Source organism: Pyrus communis, chromosome 7, assembly GCF_041283825.1.
Source record: "Pyrus communis isolate YQ-2024b chromosome 7, ASM4128382v1, whole genome shotgun sequence".
NCBI lineage: Eukaryota > Viridiplantae > Streptophyta > Magnoliopsida > Rosales > Rosaceae > Pyrus > Pyrus communis.
This window is the reverse complement of record NC_142571.1, coordinates 17,131,958-17,155,515: the sequence shown is the minus strand read 5'-3', so window position 1 is coordinate 17,155,515 and position 23,558 is coordinate 17,131,958. Positions and strand designations below refer to the sequence as shown.

General features: G+C 34.6%; 3 protein-coding genes across 3 annotated transcripts; all 3 read left to right on the top strand.

Moving 5' to 3' along the window:
• The first annotated feature begins 200 nt into the window (after positions 1 to 200).
• LOC148695789 (uncharacterized) lies at positions 201 to 6,271 on the top strand. The gene is made up of 10 exons (XM_088696318.1): positions 201 to 445; positions 1,158 to 1,273; positions 1,994 to 2,039; positions 2,641 to 2,769; positions 2,866 to 2,934; positions 3,400 to 3,468; positions 3,597 to 3,669; positions 3,755 to 3,851; positions 4,009 to 4,074; positions 4,691 to 6,271. The coding sequence occupies exons 1-6, from the start codon at positions 340 to 342 to the stop codon at positions 3,453 to 3,455; spliced, it is 522 nt and encodes a 173-aa protein (XP_088552444.1). The 5' UTR covers positions 201 to 339; the 3' UTR covers positions 3,456 to 3,468; positions 3,597 to 3,669; positions 3,755 to 3,851; positions 4,009 to 4,074; positions 4,691 to 6,271.
• A 4,310-nt stretch (positions 6,272 to 10,581) lies between these two features.
• On the top strand, positions 10,582 to 11,712 carry LOC148695788 (uncharacterized). Its single transcript, XM_088697399.1, has one exon. It carries the CDS (start codon positions 10,582 to 10,584, stop codon positions 11,710 to 11,712), a length of 1,131 nt encoding a protein of 376 aa, XP_088553525.1.
• A 3,123-nt stretch (positions 11,713 to 14,835) lies between these two features.
• On the top strand, positions 14,836 to 17,926 carry LOC148695787 (replication protein A 70 kDa DNA-binding subunit B-like). The gene is made up of 10 exons (XM_088697398.1): positions 14,836 to 14,979; positions 15,374 to 15,647; positions 15,744 to 15,843; positions 15,941 to 16,065; positions 16,138 to 16,219; positions 16,304 to 16,436; positions 16,790 to 16,947; positions 17,068 to 17,520; positions 17,630 to 17,762; positions 17,861 to 17,926. Exons 1-10 carry the CDS (start codon positions 14,836 to 14,838, stop codon positions 17,924 to 17,926), a joined length of 1,668 nt encoding a protein of 555 aa, XP_088553524.1.
• The last annotated feature ends 5,632 nt before the right edge of the window (positions 17,927 to 23,558 follow it).

Here is a 23,558-nt window from a genome sequence, read left to right as displayed (position 1 = left end):
ATGCCAGCCAAATTAGGCTGGATTGGGAGGGTAATTCTCAAAAGTTCAGAGGGTGATTTTGTCCGTATGGTTTAGCACGGAACCACTCGATTTCATGCTATTTACAACAATACCAGGCAGATGGGGCTGGGTTGGGAGGGTAATTTTGTCCGTTTGGTTTGGCACGGATTGCTGGGTTAGAAGCGTGCGCTCTCCTCCCATCTCTCACTCTTCCTCACTCGCTCCTACTCAAACCCTAGCAGCCACAACACCATCTCTGGAATAGCATCGGCTCCTGCTTCCTAAAACCAAAACCACACAAACTGCCCTCCATTTCTGTAACTCGAGAGCTTCGGTGAGATGAAGGAGAGGAGCAGGGAGATGGGCTCGAGTCCGCCAACGGCGGAAGAGATCTTCAGGGATTATTGTGCTCTGAGAACCGACGCCGTCCACTCTTTAACTAACGGTACTTCGATCTCTCTCTCTCTATTCTCCCTTTTGCGTGTCGGATGAGTGGCTGGATTTCAAAAGCTAAGTTCCATTTTTTATTGGATTCATTACTGTTAGCATAGATTGTCATCATTTCAGCCCTTTTGCTGTGAATTATTTCCGGATTTTGTTGCACTGTTAGGTCAAGTTGTGGGGGTTCCTTTATTTATTTCGTTTTCTGTCATTTTCTCTCATTTTGGGGATGCATCTCTCTGTTCTGTGTATTGTTCTTTGTTTTAAGGTCAGTTTTCTTCTTCTTTTCTTTTTTTTGTTTTTTTGGGTTTTTTTTTTTGTGGGCTTTCAGTGAGTTGATATTTTCATTTCCATTTTGCTGTGAATTTTCTTCAATTTGATCGAACATCTCGATAGGAACAGTTGATTTTCAATTTATCTTTAATTTTCTAGAGGCCTGTTGGTTGCATGTACAAGAAATACTTTTATATTATGTTTCAATTTCAAAGTTGTTTGATATATGACCTTTAGTTTGTATTCTTATATGGAATTGTGCAAGGTTGCCACTCTTTGCCCCCTTTCGATTGTGATCGAGTTTATTGTTTTGTTCTTTCTTATTGTAAATGTCATTTTGTTTGTAAAGTTTAGTTTATAAACTGTACTTCTATTTACTCTTTGAATTTATTTTTTTGTTTATGTTGTCGTTTCTTGATTTTAGTTTCTGTGGATTTATATAGTTCTCATTACAGAAAGTATTGTCATTGGACAAAAACTCTTACAAGCAAGCTGCAAATCTGTTCAAAGAAACCAAGATCTGTTAATATCAAATACGTCAGCCATTGGCAATGCAATAGTATGTATTATTATTTCTCCATTCTATAGTCACATTAATAATGTTTATGATGAAATCAGGTTTGAGGTGATCTTTTAGAATCCTTTTGCTGGAACACTTGCTTTAATCTGGATTTGGTCTAACTTAAATGCATTTCTATGTACTGCTTGAAGAAGCAAAACAATTCTGGTTTCCTTTTGTTTTGTACTCGGGGTGTAAAGATAATTCTCTTCTAAGCAAGCTCGCTTATCTTTGAACTCTTTAACTGATTTGTGCCTGCAACAAGATTTTTTTCGGACTTTCTGCAGTGTATTTAACAGTATTAGGTCTCTGTCCTGCATGTCACTAGGTTTACTCATTTTTCAGTTCACATTGATCACGGATTTATAGTTGATTGCATTTCATTTTGACTTCTTTAAAAGCGGTTTTCATTAGCATGTCTGACATGATAAAATCGTGTCTTTTGGATTAATTCAAACAAAGTAAACATTTCATTCGTATTTGTGATCGTTGTTAATATTATAGTTACATGTCTACGAAAAAGGATTTCTTTTAATGAATAATCTGTTATTACCCTAAACAAGTTAACTTTGCTTAGAGTTTGCTGCTTAGTAAGTTATGTTCCTAGGTAACATGCTTCTGAAATTAGGATTTGAACCTTCTGCTCCTCTGCTTTTTGATTTGTATATATGTCAAATTTCTCTCAATTGCTAATGGATTTATTTTCTTTTGAAATTTCAGAAAGTTGGGTCGTGGGAGGAAGAAGCTGGTTCGTTGCCATTTTTAGGTATATAATCATGTGCCCTGATAGCATATTCAAAGCCTATTTAGTTATATGGATTTTTTATTTATCTTTCTAAAACTTTTGTGCCTAGATTTTAAATATGTGATTGGTAATTTCTTAGCATGATAATTATCAAGCATATGATCGTTATTCATGAATACAAAACAATCCAAAACCTTCATTCACAAATCACAAGTATACGATGAGCTATTTAGAAGTTCGACATTTTCGTCATCCAATTCAAAACCATTTGGGATACTATGCTAGAATTCTATTACAGGTCCAGTTAAGGGATGTGAAGCATGAAGAATATCTCTTTAGGAAGTGTTAGCTAATCCGGTTAATTGGTCAACAAAATTAGCCATTTTCGTCATCTAGATTGGATAACCTAGGAAGAATGTTAGAATGATTGATCATATTCGTTAGCCCTAATCATGTCACGAGTACTGTCTATTTGTATTTCAATCAGTTTAACTCCCCTTTTAACCCTTGAATAAGGCATTACCAGTTTCTGGATTGATTCTACATTTTAGTCTGTTTTTATGCCTAATACTGTTTGTTATTCTTAAATTTTCCATTTTGTAGTTGTATAAGTTTTCCATAGGCTTCGATCATCTCCCCAATAAACCCAGAGCCTCATTTTCTCCTGCTAAGCAAAAGAAAATCAAGGAGGCCTGCAACTTCGTATGCAGTCCGCCACTGCAAATCAGTCTGGAAACTGGAAAATTCAAAGGTAAAACACACCAATATCTTTGATTTTGGTCTCTACTGCACAGTTTGACAGACAAATGATAAACCTAACACATGCATGCTCTGATTTCCTTGGTAGGTCATATTTTTCACTTTCTGGATGTGCAAAGTTTGGATAGTACACATCACCGGCCCAAACCTTTCTCAGGTAAGGAATTACATCGCGTTTGTTGAAAATATTTGCTTCCTTTCCTCTGATGTATGTGTATGCATGATGTATGTGTGTGATTTTAGATTGTAATGTATCACAAATTTGTGGCATGAAAATTGATATTTGTAGACTTACCCTTTATTTTTTGGCTGTGATGGGGGAAAGGAAAATAAAATTCCAAAGATTGATACTTTTATGTGATTTCTTGGCTCTTTTTTTTCATATGATTTTCATTGTATGTGTGCCAGTGTATGTCTCTTCTTGAAAAATGCATGTTGAAAATGGGAGAATTTTGGACATTGACATGTTTAGAAGTCAGGTTTTCTGAATGAAGATACTCTTATGATTTGTTTGTAATTTGTTTTGCAAATGGGTAGGAATGTCATTCTAAAAGGATATTGGCAGAAGGGGGTGGAATGTCATTCTAAAATATATGTAATTCAATTCTCTCATTTTCTATAGCAGAATTGCAGATTTCTAAATCGAAAAGGAAAAATAAACAATATAGCAGCATGTAAAAGGGAAGCACAGGTAAAGGTTTCTGATGTCAGTTGGCTGTTTCTTTTTAGTGTTTTCAATTTGTTCCTTTTATTCTGTCTGCAATTTTTAATCTGTGGTTATGCATCAATTTCTCTGCTTCTTCTTTATAAATCTTGCAGGTCAGGACAACACGCTTATCGGGGCAATGTTGGGATGTTTAGGCTTCGGTGGAGACATGGACTTTTGGAAGAGGTGAATTAGCTTAGCTCTCTGTCATTAGCTTTATCTGTTCTATGCATCTCTACAATCTTACAATGCTCCTTTATTAAATTGCAAGATGTTGGGACCCGTTACTGGAATACAAGATTTGGAACAAAAGTGGTTGGCAATGCTAGAGTCGAAAGCAAGTGTGAAATTCACATTGAAAATGACAGGTGAGAATGCTAATGATATTCTAAAAAAATGTTGGGCTTCCTGATGAGATCTCTAGCCGAATTCAAGAGGCTAATTTAGTGATTTGGAGTTAATTTTGTGAATTTATTGAATGAAGTTATTTATTTTTAGCTTATCTTGCGTTTGCTTTGGTTTTAGGAGAGGGTTGCGCATGATCTGTAGGTTCAATCAACCTCGCTGTTTTCGTTAGAATCACAATTAAAGGTCAGTTTTTCCGACTTTTTTTTTTCTTTTTGCTGCATGTTTATGTATGGTTGGTCTATGAGATTTTGTTTTTAGTCACTGTTGATTTTCAGTTTATGTCTCCCTTTAGCTACATATTGACACATGTTTATTCTCAGCATTTTTTTGTTAGGGTAAGTGGTTTGGTGGTTTGGTGAGTTCTATATTATTATATAATCTTTGGGGCTATTTTAAGTAAAAATGAAATGTTAACATTGATATAGCATACGGCACACTGAATTCACACTCCTGTATTCGGTCTTCATGTTTCCATTGCAACACTCTGCATTTCCTAACCAACGAATTTTTTGATAAAGACGTTAAAGCAATTACATGCTCTATCAAGTATGATTGATAAGCTAGGAAGAATGTTAGAATGATTGATCAACGAAATTAGCCATTTCTGTCATTTAGATTGGATAAGCTAAGAAGAATGTTAGAATGATTGATCATATTCGTTAGCCCTATGTTTTTTTATTGCATAATGATGGAATTGATGCGTCATTTAGTCATAGTAATTGATGTAATAAGTACGTATCAACTGTTTCACTCATCTATCACTCTCTTCATTTAGGTAAAATGTATCTTATTCACGCAGTTCACAGAGAGACAGACAGAGAGAGAAAGAGAGAGAGAGAGGCAGAGAGAGAGAGATGCCAAGGGGAAGACAGCAGGGAGAGGTATGGCTGTTGTCTGCAGTTTCATTTGCTGTCCTTCAAGGAGGGTTTCGGGGGGATGGACTGTGACAGAGAGTGGAGAAATTAAGCTCTCACAGAGAGCGGAAAAAACGGAGAGACAGAGAGACAGACAGAGAGAGAAAGAGAGAGAGAGAGACAGAGAGAGAGAGATGCCGAGGGGAAGACAGCAGGGCGAGGTATGGCTGTTGTCTGCAGTTTCATTTGCTGTCCTTCAAGGAGGGTTTCGGGGGGATGGACTGTGACAGAGAGCCGAAGAGAGAGAGAGAGAGAGAGAGAGAGAGAGATGACGATGGAAAGAGAACGAAGAGGAAAGGGGAAGCCTATGCTCTGTTGTACCTTCAGATAAGTCACTTCTTGCTTTTGATTTTGGACTCAAATAATATTTTATTATTTCTTGCATTTATATCTGCTTGCATGATCAGATGAGTCACCTTGCCCTTTTGATTTTGTACTCAAATCTTAATATTTTATTATTTCTTACATAAGCCTATGCTCTGTTGTACCTTCAGATGAGTCACTTCTTGCTTTTGATTTTGGACTCAAATAATATTTTATTATTTCTTGCATTTATATCTGCTTGCATGATCAGATGAGTCACCTTGCCCTTTTGATTTTGTACTCAAATCTCAATATTTTATTATTTCTTACATTTATATCTGCTTGCATAGTCACTTTGTCCTTTTGAATTTGTGCTCAAATCTTAATATTTTATTATTTCTTGCATATATATCTGCTTGCAGGTTCGGTTTGTCATTTTGATTTTGTACTCAAATATTTATATTTTATTATTACTTGCATTTATATCTGCTTGCATGTTGTGATTGAGAGGCCATAATTAATTTACAAATCTTTCTGCACTGTTTGGTTGGTTAGGTAGCATGCTTTTGTCTTTTTTTTAATCGATTTGGGGATTTTCTGCCCCTCTATTTATTCATTTGCTCTCAGTTTTGTTTCTCAAGTTCCTGTGTTTTTCTGTTAACTGTTCAAAGGTCCATTTTTTTCCGTTTTGTAGTTTAAATTTTGTCTATTATTCTGTCTGGCCTACCATTTCAATTCCAATGCTCTTAAATTGTATGCATCTGTGTCTCTGTGTGTGCATATGAGGTTGTGCATCGACTTCTCTGCTGCCTAATTTTAATGCAATTTTTTTTATTTCAATTGTTTCAAGACGAGAAAACTCATTATTCTCTTATTTTTATGGATTGCAGGAAACGTCCTGCTGACTTGGGATTTCAGGTTTCATTTGCTAACCCTAACTTTTTAATGTTGTGAAACAATTACTGTTTGTACGTTCATTTGTTGTGTTGTTGTATTGAATATTTTTGTATTGTTCTACAAAATGTTTTTCATTCCGTCTTTGTTTTTGGACAACAAAGTGATTAATTACGAGTCTTTGTAGATTAATCTGTGTTTCATTTCCCCTGTCTGTCTATCTTTTACCGATTGGTTTTAGATATGTATATGTGTGACTGTTTTGAGAAGGGTATTATGTTGTAGTGTATGTTTTGCATCTTCCACTTTGGTTTGACAATTAAAAAAAAGAGGTCACATATGTTATTAGGCAGTTTAGATGTCAAAAATTGTTTCCATACCAAACTTGAGCCGTAAATGTGTTACCCGCTGATTAGTATTTATATATAGAGTTGCTTAGTATTTGTATATAACACCAGAACACATTAGCTGCTACAAGTTGCAAACGACTAAAAAATGACAATTCAAAACTCCAACGAATTATCGTGCCTATTCGATAATGACACGGGAGTTTCTCGCAATAAGGTGCAGACCCCATTCTGTCCACATAGGTAGAGAAACCAGCACCAACAAAAAACTTAAATTCAACAACGTCAAATACATGTTCATTAATGGCTGTCACTCCTCGGTTTCTTCAATTTTCTTTTAGGCTTGGCTGTAGACTCCTTAAAATTGCTTTTGCAAAATTTTAATGCATTTACATTACAAGCTAAAGTGAATTTTTTCAAATCGGAGTAATGAGCAGAATTAAGAAGTTCTGTCAAACTTTCTTGGGATATTCGATTGGATCTGCAATTTTAACCGTTGGAAGAAGGTTGGGATGTTCCTTTGGCTCATCGCCACCGTAGTGGTCTTTTGGTTTTTAAATATGTACGGATGGGTGGGATTTTAATTTTAAAAAAGGGTCATGTAGGCCATTTTTGTTGGGTCATAAATCCAATGATGTAAATAATTAACTTTTTATCCTTTTAAGAAGTAAGTGTTGTTACTACTTATTTGGCCACCTTTTTATCTTTAATTAATTAAATTTACATTAATGCAAATTTTTTCTAATCAATTTCATTACACACACACACACACATCTGCTGCCTGCTGCGGTTCATGCATGCAAGACATGCTATTTGGATCATGGATCCACCCGTTTTGCATTTTTATATTTTGCTAATAAATATTCAAAATGTTAAAAACCCAAAGACTTCCGTAGAACGTAGAGTTCGCTTAGAGTTACAGTAGGTTAACTCATTGAGTTTAGGGGGTGAGTTCAGAAAAAAAAAAAAAAAAAAAACAAACAAATACCGAAATAAATTGAACCAAATTTTATTCATTTGGTTCGATTTTAGAAGTTCACAAGTTGAACTAAACCAAACCAAACCAAATTCTAAACCGACTTAAAAGAATTTTCTGATACGTAAAGAAAAACTGATATTCGACTGTGGGCATGCGCAGTTAACTTTGGGATTTGTTATTGATTATTACCAACTGCTCAGGATTAAATTAATTTGACATAACTTTGCTTGACTATTGCACGGTATGAAATGGATTCTATGTTAATTTCCCATTGCATGCGATCGTTAAAATTATTTGATGTTAATGCCGTATATGACCGTGCATTATAATTATTTGACGTCAGTGCCTTACATTTGAGCAAGGCGTTTGCCCCGATTAATTTATTTGGTTGTCCATGTAAGCATGGCTTATACAATTATTAGTGTCGTTTTTTTATTAAATTGTTTTATCATTTTGGGTGATAGGAATATGTATGCATCTCGCCTCCCTTTGAAGTATCTTTATTTCTCAATTCTTCTAGGCGGAGGACAATAGTCCATAAACTCTTTTTCTAATTATGCTATATATGGACTCTATTATTAATCGAATTTTTTCTCATGTGCATAATAGCTCACATGCATGGTAATAAAAACAAATGTCATTGCATAAATATTTTTGCCTTTGCATACGTTGCTTTTCTTCAACTTTGGCTTTGACCATCGTAAAACCTAAAAAAACTGGCCTTATTCCTGATGCCTAATTTGACATACATGACAACCGGAGGGATGAATGAGAGAACGAAAGGGACTCATCCTTCTTTAAGTGCTTCAATAATTGCTATTGATAACTGGTCTCTTCAACGAACTACAAATTATTCAGAAAAAAAAAATTTCGTAATTTACATACTTAATAAAATGAGTATAAATAATCTTATAACAAACACAAATTGGTTATTCAAACAGATTTATAAATATTTCTATTCATGTATTCTTTACTTATAAAAAAATAATTAATGTATTTTCTTTGTTGTTTCAGATTTTTTAGAATTTAAACAATGTTGCTCAAGTCTACAAAATTTTATCTTTTTAAAAACATTTATTGACATTATATTTAATTTTTGATTCAGAGAAAAAAAAATGGTGAAAGAGATCGATCGAAAAGAACAACAAATTCTAGGAGGGGTTTTGGTAAAAGATTTAAGAAGATTGGTAAAAGCTCGAAAAGAAGAACAGCTTCGAGGGACAAAATTGTTTTATTCAGAGACTGCTCCAGGACCCAGCACATCAAGAGCACAAAAAATAGAAAAAACAAGAATGGGTTTACGTGTTTATGGAAAAGGTGTCAATCGAAACAAGTTGGTCGTCCACACTATGTATTCACCTACAAATCGTAGTAATCCACCAAAAGAAAATGTTCAAAAAAACTGTTTTGGGTTGTACAATTGGATTTGCAAGTTTAAACGTCCGAAGAAGATTGGGATGCTCCTTCTTTGGTTCATCTCCACTGTAGTGGTTTTCTGGATTTTAAAAAATATGTAAGGATCAGCTAGATTTTCAATTTTGAAAAAGGTTGTGTGAACCTTTTTTGTTGTCTGATAAGTATAACGATGTAAACAATGAAATAGTTTTTTGAATTGTGTATATGTAAGGATGGTTGACGTATTAGTGTAATGATGTAAACAATGAACTCCCTTATCAGTTTAATAATTAAGTGCTATTACTACTCTTTTACACACTTTTTTAGTTCTCATTATTTCATTGCTGCCTTTAAACAAAAAAAAATAAAAAAATCATTTCTACCTTAATGCAATTTTTCCCTAATTTTGCGACTTCATATAATTGATGTTCATATTCCATTTACTATATAACAAAGATAATCACAATATTCAGAAATAATTCATGTTTTGCTTCAACTTTAATTTACCTTTATTTTTATATTGTTTATGTTTATTCGCTGGTTGATCTATTGTTTACCTAGAGTTGTTTTTCTTTTTGTTTATTTCATTGTGTCGTGTATGTCCTTACATTTATAGTTTTGTTTGGTTGTTTATCTTTCTATTATCCAGGTTTTTGCAATTAATTCCTCACACTTGCCAGTGATTCCTTTTGCAACTACAAACTGGTTAGCTTTCTCGCTTTTTACATATAAATTGGTTTTCAAATTAAACTTTGATCTTATTTACTTTCTTTGTTTTCGTTTTAGAGAATTAAAAAATTGTTAATTTTGGTAGATGTGGAGAAATGTTTAGGGTCTTAACATAATTTATATGTGGTTTCTTCGATTTTGCTATTTTGTGCCTAAAACCTTTACAATCTTTGACAAGATTACTAAAATTAAGTGCTCTTTATATCTGGTGTTAGTCAAATTTAACTAGGCTTTTACTTATGTGATTATATTTTGGGTGCATTTGTGTTTTTAATGCACCATTTTTTACGTGTGGCGATTTAATTAGTGAGTAAGGTGTAGTCATTCGTATGTTTTTTTTTTTTTGTATTTGCGTAGTGTTATGCCTAGGAAACTCAGAATACCTGGGAAGGTTGCTGAAATTCAGCATGCCAATTTGCGCATCTTTAATGGTGATGTTTATCCAGATGATGTGGTTTTGCAAGATGTCCCAACTTCTTACGATCAAGAATATAACAATGTTTCAAACTCTTTACTATCACATGACAATACAACCAATCCTGTTCAACCATATACATCTGTTTTGAAACAAAATGCATCTATTAGCGATGAATTCAACTCATCTTCGTCTGTTGCTAGCACTTCACATGAAATCACCGTCCCTATTTTTCTTGCGAATGATGCCACTTTGCGTGGTATATTGGTCACTGATGCTGAAGCTGGTCATTCTGTTAGAAGCTCACATGTGATTGGTCAAGCCGCTTATCAAAAAAAAAGAAAACGTATGTGCTCTTACAATATATTCATCTTTGCATTTTTTTTGGCTTATTTAAAAACTTAACTTTTGCTCGCTGCTTTGGGGATGATTTTGTCGCTCTTTCTTTTCATAGGTGGTGTTCCATATTATATTGATTTTGGCCCTAGAAATTTTCAATGTCAATATTGTGGCGCTTTATTTTGGTCTACAGAGCGATTAAAAACAAACGCTTCTTCTACTAGAAGGCCACAATTCACTGCATGCTGTATGAGTCAAAAAGTAAAATTACCACCTGTTAAGCCTGCCCCTGCTTATTTGGACCATCTACTAAATCCAACAAATTCTCAAGAAAATTCACATTTCAAAAAAAATGTTAGATTGTATAATTCAATGATGGCATTCAGTTCAATGGGGGCTAAAGTTGATGCATCAATAAACAAGGGTCAAGGTCCTTATGTTTTTAAGATTAATGGTCAGGTGCATCATTTAATGGGTTCTTTGTTGCCTCTTGAAGGCGAGAGCCCTAAATTTGCCCAACTCTACATTTATGACACTCAAAATGAAGTCAACAATCGTATGAGTTGTTTTCCTCATTTGGAAGCATCTTCAAAACTTGACAAACAAATTGTTGGTGGGCTCATTAAAATGTTAGATGAGTGTAATCAGTTGGTTCAATTATTTAGACTTGCAAGGGATAGAATTAATCAACAGTCAGCAAGTTCTTTGCGCTTGCGTTTGTACGGCACAGTGAACAACCATGATGCGCAATATAATCAACCAACATGCGACGGCATAGGAGGGTTAATTGTTGGGGATATCGGTCAATTTCACACCGAAAGAGATATTATTATTGAACACAAGGCCATTGGTCTACAAAGGATAACAAAGTTGCATCCTAAATATATGGCTCTTCAATATCCTATTCTTTTCCCGTATGGTGAAGATGGATACACCAAAGGTCTTCCTTGGAATCCTGCTTTTAAGGGAAAAAAACCCAAGACTGGTGGGGTGTCTATGAGAGCATTTCTAGGTTACCAAATTCAAGATAGACCAGGACAGGATAGCACCCTGTTGAAGGGTGGCAGATTGTTTCAACAATATTTAGTAGATGCATATGCCACACTTGAAGAAGATAGACTTGATTTCATTAGGACAAATCAAAGTTCTTTGAGAACTGAGCGTCTTAAAGGAATTCATGAGGCGTTAAAAAACGGAAATGCAAGTGGTTCAGACATTGGTAAGAGGATTATCTTGCCAACTTCATTTACTGGCAGTGCTAGGTATATGATAAATAATTATCAAGATGCCATGGCTATATGTCGTCACTTAGGAAATCCTGACTTATTCATCACCTTTACATGCAATGCTAAGTGGCCAGAAATTATTGAAGATCTACGTGAAAGACCTGGTTGTAAGGCTGAAGGCAGACCAGACATCATATCCAGAATTTTCAAAGCAAAACTTGATCATATGATTAAGTATATAAAATCAGGAAAACCTTTTGGCAAAATTGAATCTGGTTAGTTATTCACTTTTCCCAATTCTCAAGATTATTTGTTTGTTTTCTCTTATGAGCATAAACCTTAGGCGCTTCGTTTTCATATTTTTGTCTTATTTTTCTCCGAACAGTTATTTACACAGTTGAATTCCAAAAAAGAGGTCTCCCACATTGTCACATCTTGGTTTGGGTCAGTAAAGAGTATAAATGTCATTCTCCTTCTGATGTGGATTCAATCATTTCGGCCGAAATTCCTAGCGAAGTATTTGACAAAGATGGGTATGATGTTGTTGCACAGTATATGATTCATGGTCCATGCGGTCTTGCAAATGAAAAATCTCCTTGCATGAAAGAAAAAAAATGTTTCAAGAAATTCCCAAAACGTTTTGCAAATGAAACTACTTTTGAATCTGATGGTTTTGTCACATACAAACGTAGGGAAATGGAGAATTGTTTTGTTGTTAAAAATGGAGTCAAGCTTAATAATGCATTTGTTGTCCCTTATAATCGTGAATTATTATTAAAGTATCAAGCTCATATAAATATTGAATCGTGTTGCCAATCAATGCTTATTAAATATCTTTTCAAGTATATAACCAAGGGTGTTGATAGAGCTAGAGCTGTTTTTGAAGATCAAGAGTTTAATGAGATTCTAGCTTATCTAAATTGCAGATATTTATGTCCTTATGAAGCAGTTTGGAGATTGTTACAATTTCATATTCATTTTAGAGAACCAGCTGTTCAAAGATTATGTGTGCATCTACCCTCTGACCAAAATGTTGTCTTTAAAGACAATGATAGTTTAAACTATGTTGTTAACCAACCTGATCTTCAAAACACAATGTTAACAAAATGGTTTGAAATGAATACTCAAGATCCTAATGCACGCCAGTTGTCTTATGTTGAATTTCCTTCGAAATATGTTTGGAATAGTGAGAATAAAGAGTGGACTCGAAGGAAAAATGGTAAATCTCTAGGTAGAGTTGCATATGTTCACCCTGCTGCCGGTGAATTATACTATTTGAGATTATTGCTTAATTATCAAAAAGGTGGCTTTTGTTTTGATGATTTAAGAACAATTAGAGGTGTTCTTCAACCCACATTTCAGGCTGCGTGCAACTCGCTTGGCCTATTAGGAGATGACAAGGAGTGGAACAATGCAATGTTAGAAGCGATGGTTACCGCATCATCGCATCAATTGCGACAATTGTTTGTTACATTAGTTTTGTTTTGTGATGTTGCTGATCCAGCAACTTTGTTTGAGGCACATTGGAAAATGATGTGTGATGACATCTCGATAAAGATGATTAATGCTTTTGGCTTGCAAGATATGTCTAAGTATGAGGATGAACTTAAAAATTCTCTTTTGTATGAGTTAGAAAAGTTGTTTGTTGCTTCAAATAGTTCTCTATCTAAGCATCATCTCCCAATTCCAAGCAAAGATGTCATAGATAGACTTAAGAATAGAAGTTTAAGAGAGGAGTTAAACTACGACACTGAATCATTGAAAGAGCAACATTCACAGTTGGTTGCACAATTGAATAGAGAACAAAAAATAGTTTATGATAGTGTCATAAAGGTAGTTGATCATAATAAGCCTGGTATGTTTTTTGTTCATGGACATGGTGGGACTGGTAAAACTTTTTTGTGGACTACTATCATAGCTAAGATTAGATCAGAAAACCATATTGTTTTGGCAGTAGCTTCATCTGGAATTGCCTCCCTTTTGCTTCCTGGAGGAAGAACTGCACACTCTCGATTTAAAATCCCTATTAGCATTACAGATTGTTCACTTTGTGAAATAAAAAAAGGAACTCATCTAGCACAATTAATTAGTGATGCAGCTCTTATTGTTTGGGATGAAGCACCAATGAATCATAAACAATGTTTTGAAACTTTAGATAGATCTCTTCGTGATGTTCTCAAAGGTTCAAAACCAGGTTTTGACGATTTGCCATTTGGAGGAAAGCCAATTCTCTTTGGAGGTGATTTTAGACAAATTTTACCTATTGTCCCAAATGGAACTAAGGCTGACATTGTTGAAGCTTCGTTGACAAGCTCTTATCTTTGGCCTTCTTTAACCATTTTTTTTCTCAAAGAAAACATGAGACTTTCAAAAACAGGTTTGAATGAAAAGGAAAAACAAGAGTTGGCTGATTTTGCTAATTGGATATTACAAATTGGAAACGGTAGTGTCACTAATTCTATATTGTCAACTGATGAAGAAAATTCTTGGGTTGAAATATCAAAAGACTTTCTCATTGATTTTGAAGACAATCCCATTGAAAACATGGTTTCAGCAGTGTACACAGATTTTCAAAGAAATTTTCATGATGTGTCATATTTGAAAGAAAGAGCTATTGTTACACCGCGAAACGACACAGTGACTGAAATAAATGATTTTATGTTAACTATGGTGCCTGGTGAAAATCGCACATATCTTAGTTTTGATTCTGTGTCTTCTTCAACAGAAAATGTTGAAAATCTTGATATACTATACCCATTAGAATTTTTGAACCAACTTGACTTACCTGGTTTGCCACACCACAAGCTAGCATTAAAAGTCGGTATGCCAATAATGTTGCTTAGGAATTTAAATCAAAGTTCTGGATTGTGTAATGGCACAAGATTGGTGGTGATGCAATTAACTGATAGAATTGTGGAAGCAAAGATCATAACGGGTAGCAACATTGGTGAAAGAGTTTACATTCCAAGAATCATTACTGAGTCATCACAAAATAAATATCCGTTTACTTTGCGAAGAAGACAATTTCCTCTCAGAATTTGCTATGCAATGACAATTAATAAGAGTCAAGGACAATCTTTGAAGATTGTTGGGCTATTTCTATCTCAAACAGTTTTTTTCTCATGGACAGCTCTACGTTGCATTATCTAGGGTCACCTCAAAAAAGGGTCTTAAAATTGTGATTGCTCATGATTGTGATATGCCTTACGGATACACAAAGAACATTGTTTATAAAGATGTTTTGAATCGTTTACATGAAGGTGTGTTGGTTTGTGTTTATCCATTCATTTTTCTTTTTCTCTTTTTACCTATTTTTTTGAATTCTAATGTATTCTTTGTTTCATCTGTGTGTTGTATGATTTTAAAGTTTTTATTTGCTTTTAAATTTACTTTGTATAGATTGATGGAGCATATGCCAATTCGTCTTTTGTTACCATACAACCCAATAAGCAAACTACAAGTTAGGATATGCAGAATTTGGGTGACAAAAAATATTGGAGCTGATCATCAACCTGCAAGTTTGGACTGTGTCTTTGTTGACAAAGAGGTTAAATCTTTACACTTTTTTTTCATTATTAAATAGGTACAAATTTATATATGTCGAAATGCATTTATCATACAATTAGTATTAATTCAAATTTTCCTTCTCATTTACTCACATTCCATTTGGTTTTGTATTACAATTTCAATCTTTAATGCATATGAGAAAATATTTAAAATCTACATCATTTTATGCATATTTTTGTATAAATGTCAATCTTTAAATTTTCAAATCTATAAAATAGTAACTTTGTTACTTTGTATGATTTGCTTTTATGCATATGTTACTCTATGCTATAGCCATACAAAACATGCTTTATACATTATTTGATATGTGATTTAATGCATTTTTTGCTCATTTAAAAACTAATCGATCTAATTTTGTTTTTCCCATCCAAAAGGGACATGCAATTCAGGCAACCATGAAACCCTGGGACATCCAATTCTTTTTGGAGCATCTAAAAGTTGGGATCGTGTATGAAATAGATAAATTTCGTGTTATCCGCAACAGAACGTCAAGCAAAATTGTCCCTCACGATGCTATGCTTGAGTTAAACAAAAACACTAGCATAGTCCCTGTTGAGAAACCAAATCAAGTGATACCAATGCATTGGTTTAATTTGATTGAATTTGATAACCTTGACCAAAGAGTTGATAAAGATGTACACCTCACAGGTAAATCGTCTAATTTTGACGATTGTCGCTATTCTAAAATCATTGTTCTTAGTTTTTAACTTAATAAGCTGGTTCTTATAACTGTATCGTATGTAGATGTTTTTGGTTGTCTAATGGCTTTACAACCAATTGAAAACATCACTGTGCAAAATATTAGACTTGAAAAAAAGCGAGACCTCCAACTTCAAAATACTAGGTAAACCATACTTCTCTTAAACTATAATTACATGTTTATACATATATACCCATATAAAAATTACATAAATAGTTTTGACTCCATTTTGCAATTGTAGAGGTGAACAAGTTACAGTTACCCTGTGGGCAGAAACTGCAACAAACTTTCAAGAAGATGCATTAAAATCACTTTCACCTCCTGTCTTCATTGTTTTGACTTCACTCAAAGTGAAGAAATATAAAGGTTATATCTTAACAAAATCTAAATGTTATCGCTTTTCTTTTGTATTTATAATTGTTTTCTTTGTATTTATAGGAAAACCTGTTCTGGGAACCACAGGCTCAACGGTTTGTATTTTCAATCCTGATATCCCACTACTTTCAGAATATGAACAAAAGTGAGTGCACAAATCTTATTTAATATTTATTTTCGTTTTTAATTTTATAGTCTATATTCTTGGACCTAAAAATTTGAAACTCAGGTTTGAATACCTCAAAACACCCATTGAAACTCTACCAACTTCTGCTGAAAAGTATGGGAAAAGTACTATTATCGTTGATTCAGAACAAAAGACAATTGCAGAATTGCTTCTTCTTGATCCGACATTAAACAAGGTCAATCCACCATCACTAAATTATCTCATATTTTGTCAATTGTATTATGCAACTACTTTGCAATTGATTGGTTGTTGTAATTTGGAAATCACATTGTTTCTTAGTCTATACTGTGTTGTGTATACAAAGTGTCATGTTGTTTGTTTGTTTCTTCATTTATAAGATTCAACACAAAAAATTAAACAATTTATATTTTGTGATTCAATATACATTTTCCAAATGTCATTTCATGACCAAAATCTGTATTCTACTTTATATTTTGTGTGTAAATGCATTTTATAGGGTGCAAATGTCATGTTTGTGATTTTGTTCTCAAAATGTCATTTGTATTTGAAAATTTTATATCATACCAGAATACAAGTTTCATGTGTCAAGCAACAATTGTCGATTACGATCTGACAAATGGATGGTGGTACAAGTCGTGCCCGTATTGCCACAAAAGTGTGAGAAATACAAATGGAACCTTTCAATGCTTTGAGCATGGGCTGCTCAAAAAAATGCCTGAACCATGGTAATTTCCTAATTTCTTCTTTCTACGTTGTTTACATCTCTTTGCAATCAAAATTTTGTTTTTATTACAAATTTTTTAAACTGCAAAACACATCTCATGACATCTTCATCTCTTATTTAGGTTTAAGATGAATTTTATTGTGGATGATGCCACAAATCAACTCAACTTTTTAGTGATTGGAAGGACTGCTGAAAAAATTTTAGGTATTTCTTGCCACTCTTTGGTCATAGAAGAAGGCTATGATGACTCTTCTGTCTTGCCACCACAGCTCCAAAAATTGGTTCACAGCACAAAAAAATTCCTGCTCCGTTTTGGAAATCAAAACAATGAGTTTGGCAACACCGACTTTGTTGTTCATGGAATAATTGAGGAACAAACATCAGTTGAACCAAAACTTAGTTCAATTGTACCACGTACACCTGCTAAGAACATTGGAAAACAAGTTATTGATGCAACAACCCCTCTCCCTTTTACTACCCTTGAATCCCAGACTCAACAAATCCAATCAGCTGCAACAAACAAGGGTGTAAAAAGAACACTATTTGTTGAAAATGAACCTTCAAAAGCTCACAGGTTAATTTTTCCTTTTCAAGTAATGTTGCTATTTCATTAAACAAAAACATCATGTATGCACTTTATAATGCTCATTTCCATATTTTTAAAATTTGACATGTATTCACAGCAAACATGATGAGGGGAGCCAACCACTGTCTGCTAATTCAACCAGAATCTCAGCAGAATTCTCTAACTTGGTTGTCCCAAAAGTTGAACCTACAGACAAAAGTCCGATCAGTGCTTTAAGAAGTAGATCACAGGCAAAGAAAATCAAAGACAGGTATAATGACATATTGTTTACAATAATCTATGCCAACTTGGACAATTACTTACTTTTTTGTTCTATTTTGTTGCTCAGTATTGGAGATGTTCATTCGCCAAAGAAATGAACTATGGAGACATCGTGATGGACTACTGCAAATGATCAAACATATATATTTTTTGCTCATCCCACTAACATGGACATATACTTTTTGCGAATTCGACTACTAAAGTCAACTAATGTACATACCATAAAAACATGTTTATTATGTTTTGCAACTGTTGGAATGATACAAACCCCTGCAGAACATGTATTTTGTCATGTTGTATGAACAAACAAAATATGTGTAAAGTGCATGGTACTTCAGTCTCTAATGCAAAGACACTATATTTCGTCCTTGCAACTATTGTCAACGTAAACTTTCATTCAAGTAATTTTGATTGCATACTGACTCTCAATATTGACTTAATACATAAGCAATGTAAATGAAATTACTTTTTCTATAGATCAATTCATGCATATCTTGCTTTTTCTTTCATTTGGAGCTAATTGTATAAATATGTGGTTTTGTAAACGTTACTCATGTTAAACATACGTTCTCTAACTTGCTACATTTATGAATGCAATTATATTACTAAAGCATTTTCAATCAATTTTCTATGAATATTATTCATCATCTAAAAACCCGCAGCAAAGCGCGGGCATTCATCCTAGTAACTTCTATTTTACAAAATTTGTTTCATATATTTTTTTTAAATTCTATTTTTTTCCTATAACTTCCTAAGCCATTATACAACATTAAATTAAGTAACATGAAACAACATTAAACAATATGAAACAACATTAAATAACATTAATGACACACCCCGACCCAGAAAGTTCACTTGGACCCTGAATCGAGCTGTGCTGGCCGACACCTGGAAGGTGACGAAGCCATAAAATGTGATAGTGTATAAAAAGTGAATAAATTTGAATCTAAAAGTGTCTAAATACCAGAGTGCGCTACGAGTGGGAGCGAACCCATTTCACACGCGATGTCAGAGCATAAGTAAGGTACAGTAGCGTGGGTAAGAATCATACCCTTAAAAGTAGCCACCAATACTAAGATTAGCTACATATCATTGTCGATACGAACTCAGCAGTTAAAACCTGAAGGGGTACAAAACAGAAAGTGTGAGTAAGCAGTAAAACTAAGCTTCCCAAAACTATTACCTTTCTAACAGTAATAACCCCTCACTGTAATTCCCTTATCGTTTTCTATAGGACAGTACAACATATATACATATATACAAACCATACTCAGAAATGACCAAAACCACAGTTTGCCATCAACTCCACCATACATTAATAAGTAGGCCAAATGAACTTAATCAATACAAAGTGATATATCAGTCAGAGTCATCTAAAATGACATGTACAACTTATCCATATCTCATCAATCATGGCTAGCATATAAGTCGGAGTCACCTATAGTGACTTGTACGACTTATCCATATCTCATCAATCATGGCTAGCATATAAGTCGGAATCACCTATAGTGACCTGTACGACTTATCCATATCTCATCAATCATGACTAACCAATAGCTCAAAGTATACCTGCACACAAGTCGGAACCACCTAAAGTGGTCTGTACGACAGGACTGTGCACCTACCTTGGATCCAAGGTGAGTGTAAGGTGCGGGAGGTGAACATCACGTGAAGGACTGTGTCATGGCCACGGGCGGGAGCACTAACACCGGGGTGCAGGTTTATGAGCTATACTATATCTCAACACAATCGTACTCATTACCATCACTAACATCAACATGTACTCACCTGAAGCTTACCTGGGTGTCCTGCGTTCACCTTTGCACTTGAAAGCATTCCCAATAATTATATGCAAGTAGTATACATATGGATATACCATGATGCAATCTAATATTCAACCATGTTGTAGCATTTTCAATTATAAACAATACGGTGTAAAATGTACAATCAATAACGCCCTACTCCCGAACTACTTATTTTCAGGGATAATTATCCATGACAACCCAATTAACACTAATTAACTAACTCATTCACAAAACTAAAACTTGCCTTTACCAATTTCCTTCGCATTACTCAATTTCCCAAATAAGGCTTTTGTTTCAAATATATTATGGCTGCATCTAACGTCTCGTTAGACTGCCTACGTACCCTAAACAGGGATCAAGCCATTTTTAGTTCATATAGTACTTCAAGCATTCACAATAATTATATGTGAAAGTAATATACTTAATCAATTTAAAAGTGTTGATAGACCTCTCAATAATATGTACGATAAAAAGGAAAAGATGCACTCACCTGGAGTCCACGCTATGATTCTCTAGCGCACGCACCGAGGTGTCCTGAATGATTGGTCCCTGTGACCAATTATCAAATCACATCTCAGAATTCTTATCCGTAGAATATGTAATTCACATAAAACACAACCTCAAGGGCATTCTAAAATAGTTTGAGACCCATTGACCACATGTCAACAGTCGATCAAAGATCGACGGTAGGGTCTACAACCCTGTATAACTCGACCCGGAAGATCAGCATATCAAATTTCCAATCCGTAACTCCCAAAGATCCACAATATGTTTCTAGAACAACATATTAAAATTTCATTACGATCCAACGGTCGGATCTCCGCCAATTGCCTAAAACAAGTGGTCGTTAACATTTATTTTACTAACTTACAAATCTAATTCAGGAAGATCCATAAGTCGGATTCCTGATCCATAAATTCCTATGATCTTTAAATATTACGTAATATAATGTATCCAATTTTGGTGACGATCCAACGGTCGGATCGTCGATTCACATTTTTATCAAGTAACGTATCGTAACAAATTTAGGTTCCAATGATCAACCTACGTCATTCAAATAACAAAACTGAATTCAAGACATTCGACATAGCCTAAAAATAACATTGGCGGCCCACTGGCCACGCGCCTCTGCTGGTGGCGGTCGGTCGCCCCGACTCGCCGGAAAATCCAACTATTTCCAAAAATTCTCAAACTTCACAGAAATTAATATCTCAGTGAGTGGAGCAACTTTCATACCTGCCACGAAGTCCAAAAGTGGACGAAAGATGGTCAATTTTGCCCACAAAGCCGGCGGGTGCTTAAAACTTCCCGGTGTCGATTCGTCTTCTACAGTGGTCCAACAGGGTCAAGGTTGGTTGGGTTTTGCTCCTGGGATCATGGGCTACAAAGCCCAAGTGGTGGCATCAGCCATCACTTTGCCGATTTGCCGGAAAATCAAAAAGGGTGCCCGGAGCACCGTGAGAACCCCCAACTTTCGTGGCCTCAACCCGCCACATACCGTGGTTAATCAAGGTGGTTCTTGGGTGGGTTTTGTAGAGGGGAATGAGAGCTTCAAGATGGTGGTGGTGGCATCGAAAAACTCCACCGGAGTTGGCCTGAATCGACCTTGGAAAATGGTGGTTGCGAGTTGGAAAAACCCACAGGAAAGCTGGGATTTTTTTTTTTTTCCTTTTCTTTTCTTTTTTCTGATTGGGTCTCACCCTCTCCCTCTAATTTAATTGGTTCCTTCCTATTTGTGCCTAAAATCAGATTGGCCACTTTCCCACAAGGTGAGAATTCAAATAATTTATAACTAAACTTTAAATAGTCATTTTCAAACGTCCATAACTATACCGTTATAATCCGGACTCGCAAATGGCTTTCGCGCGTTCACATCCACGAGTATTACGAGAATATGCTAAAAGAATAAGTCATACGTCTCTCTAGATGATGGTCAACATAAGTCAAAGCCCTTGCCTCTAGGGCAATTTCGTAAATTCATGCTTTTAAAATAAAATAAAAACGTAAAATTTGGAACGGGTTGTCACAATTAACCAACATAAAAATTATACAACATAAAAAAAAAAAAACATTTAACAACATGAAACTTAAACAACATTTTTAAAAACATTTAACAACATCAAACTTAAACGCTTATTCTATGCTAACGTCACTTAGTCGTTGGATTTGAATTTAAGTTGTAGTTTTTAAATAATAAATTATGTTTGGCCCTATGGCCCTCGGTTGGAGATGGAGGCAAATATGGCCATGTACTGTTCATTAAAATATTAATTTATTGGAGGGTCAGAGGGCTAAAACGAGCCCTCTGGCCAGCCTTTGGTTGGAGAAGGCCTTAGGGGGACTTGGGAGATCAACGGAAGGGGAAGGGTTTTTCAGCGTGGCAGTGCCGACGTCCGCATTTTGTTGCAATTTGAGTGGATTGTAAATCTTTCTAATTTCAATTTTGTAATTGTTGTGATTTAAAATTCTTTTATACCAAACAAGTTTTTGAATTTTGTGAAAAATTATTCTTGAGACATGGTTTTAAGAAATGATGAATTTTTTTTTCTAGTAAGATAACAAACGGCTGTTACGGTCCTTATTGATTTCCAATTTTGATAAATAAAAAAAAATCAGAAATAATCTTTAGAGCGTTTCATCGTACTTTGATGAGAGATCTTAATTACTAAGAAGGAAATATAAGGAAAGAAAAAGAAAGAAATTTCAGTGGACAATCCAGGTAAGGTAAATTCCGAAATCAAATGTGTGCAATAAATGGTACAGAGAGTCCGGAGTCACAAAAGACTCATAGTGTTGTAAAATCGACGATGTGTGTACAGTGGAATAAATAAAACAAGACACAAAATTTACGAGGTTCCTCTACAGTCAGTGTGACTGGAGTACGTCTTCGGGCAGCAGTAGTGCTTTCATTATAATTTGAATAATAAGAGTACAAAGATAACTCTATTTATTCTCTCCTCTCCTCTTCCTCTCTTTCTCTTCCCTCGTCTCTTTTTCTCTGTGCTCTTTCTTGAAAATATACGGAGTGCTCTATTTATAGAGTAACTCCAAACACACATCTTTGACAATATAACTTCCTTCACCTCCCAAGTCAAGATTAATTTTATGAGCATTGAAAACTTCTATCAATGTTAAAAATTTCTGCCAAAGTACTGTGGGCATTCATTACCCATCAGACTTTTCAACACATAGAACAATGTTGACGACATTAATGCATCGTTACCTTGAAATCTAAGTAGTAACTACACATCACACGCACATTGTACTTACCCCTCTTATTAGTAATACACCACACACCATTCATTCAATAAATTCACACTTCCGACTCGTGTGCAAGAGCCAACTTTGTTCTTCAAATTCGTTCAAAGTTGTAGAGTCGGAACGAGAGAGACATTCACAAGCAAATATAATTTTGTTGATGGTAAATTAAATTCATGTAAACTCTTGCAAACATTTCCTAAAAAAAAAAAAAAAAAAAAAAAAGTTAATACACCTCATTACAAGTAAGACCATCTCCAAAGAGATGTCAAATATGCCAAATATGATTGAAAGACATTTAGGTGTTCTCCTATGGATATGTCATATATGATGTCGCATGTGAGTCATTTAACTCTTTGCTTTCCAACTGCCTTTTTTTGACAGCAAACAAAGAAGGAGTCAAATATATTTAATTAAATTTTTTTAATACATGGGTCCCATCAACAACCAATACACTAAAAACTACAATTATTTTTAATAGTTAATGTAACTCTAGGCCTAATAAAATAATAAAATAAATATTTGACATATCCATTAGAAAAAAGGAGAATTTAGCACTTGTGAATTTGCCACATCAACTATCAAATAAAATTTTAACATATTATATTTGATATCTCCTTTAAAAATGATGTAAGTTTTAGCTTTCACGCAATCGGACGGTTTCACCAAAATAAGCGCTTGTACTTCACTCGCCTTTCGGAT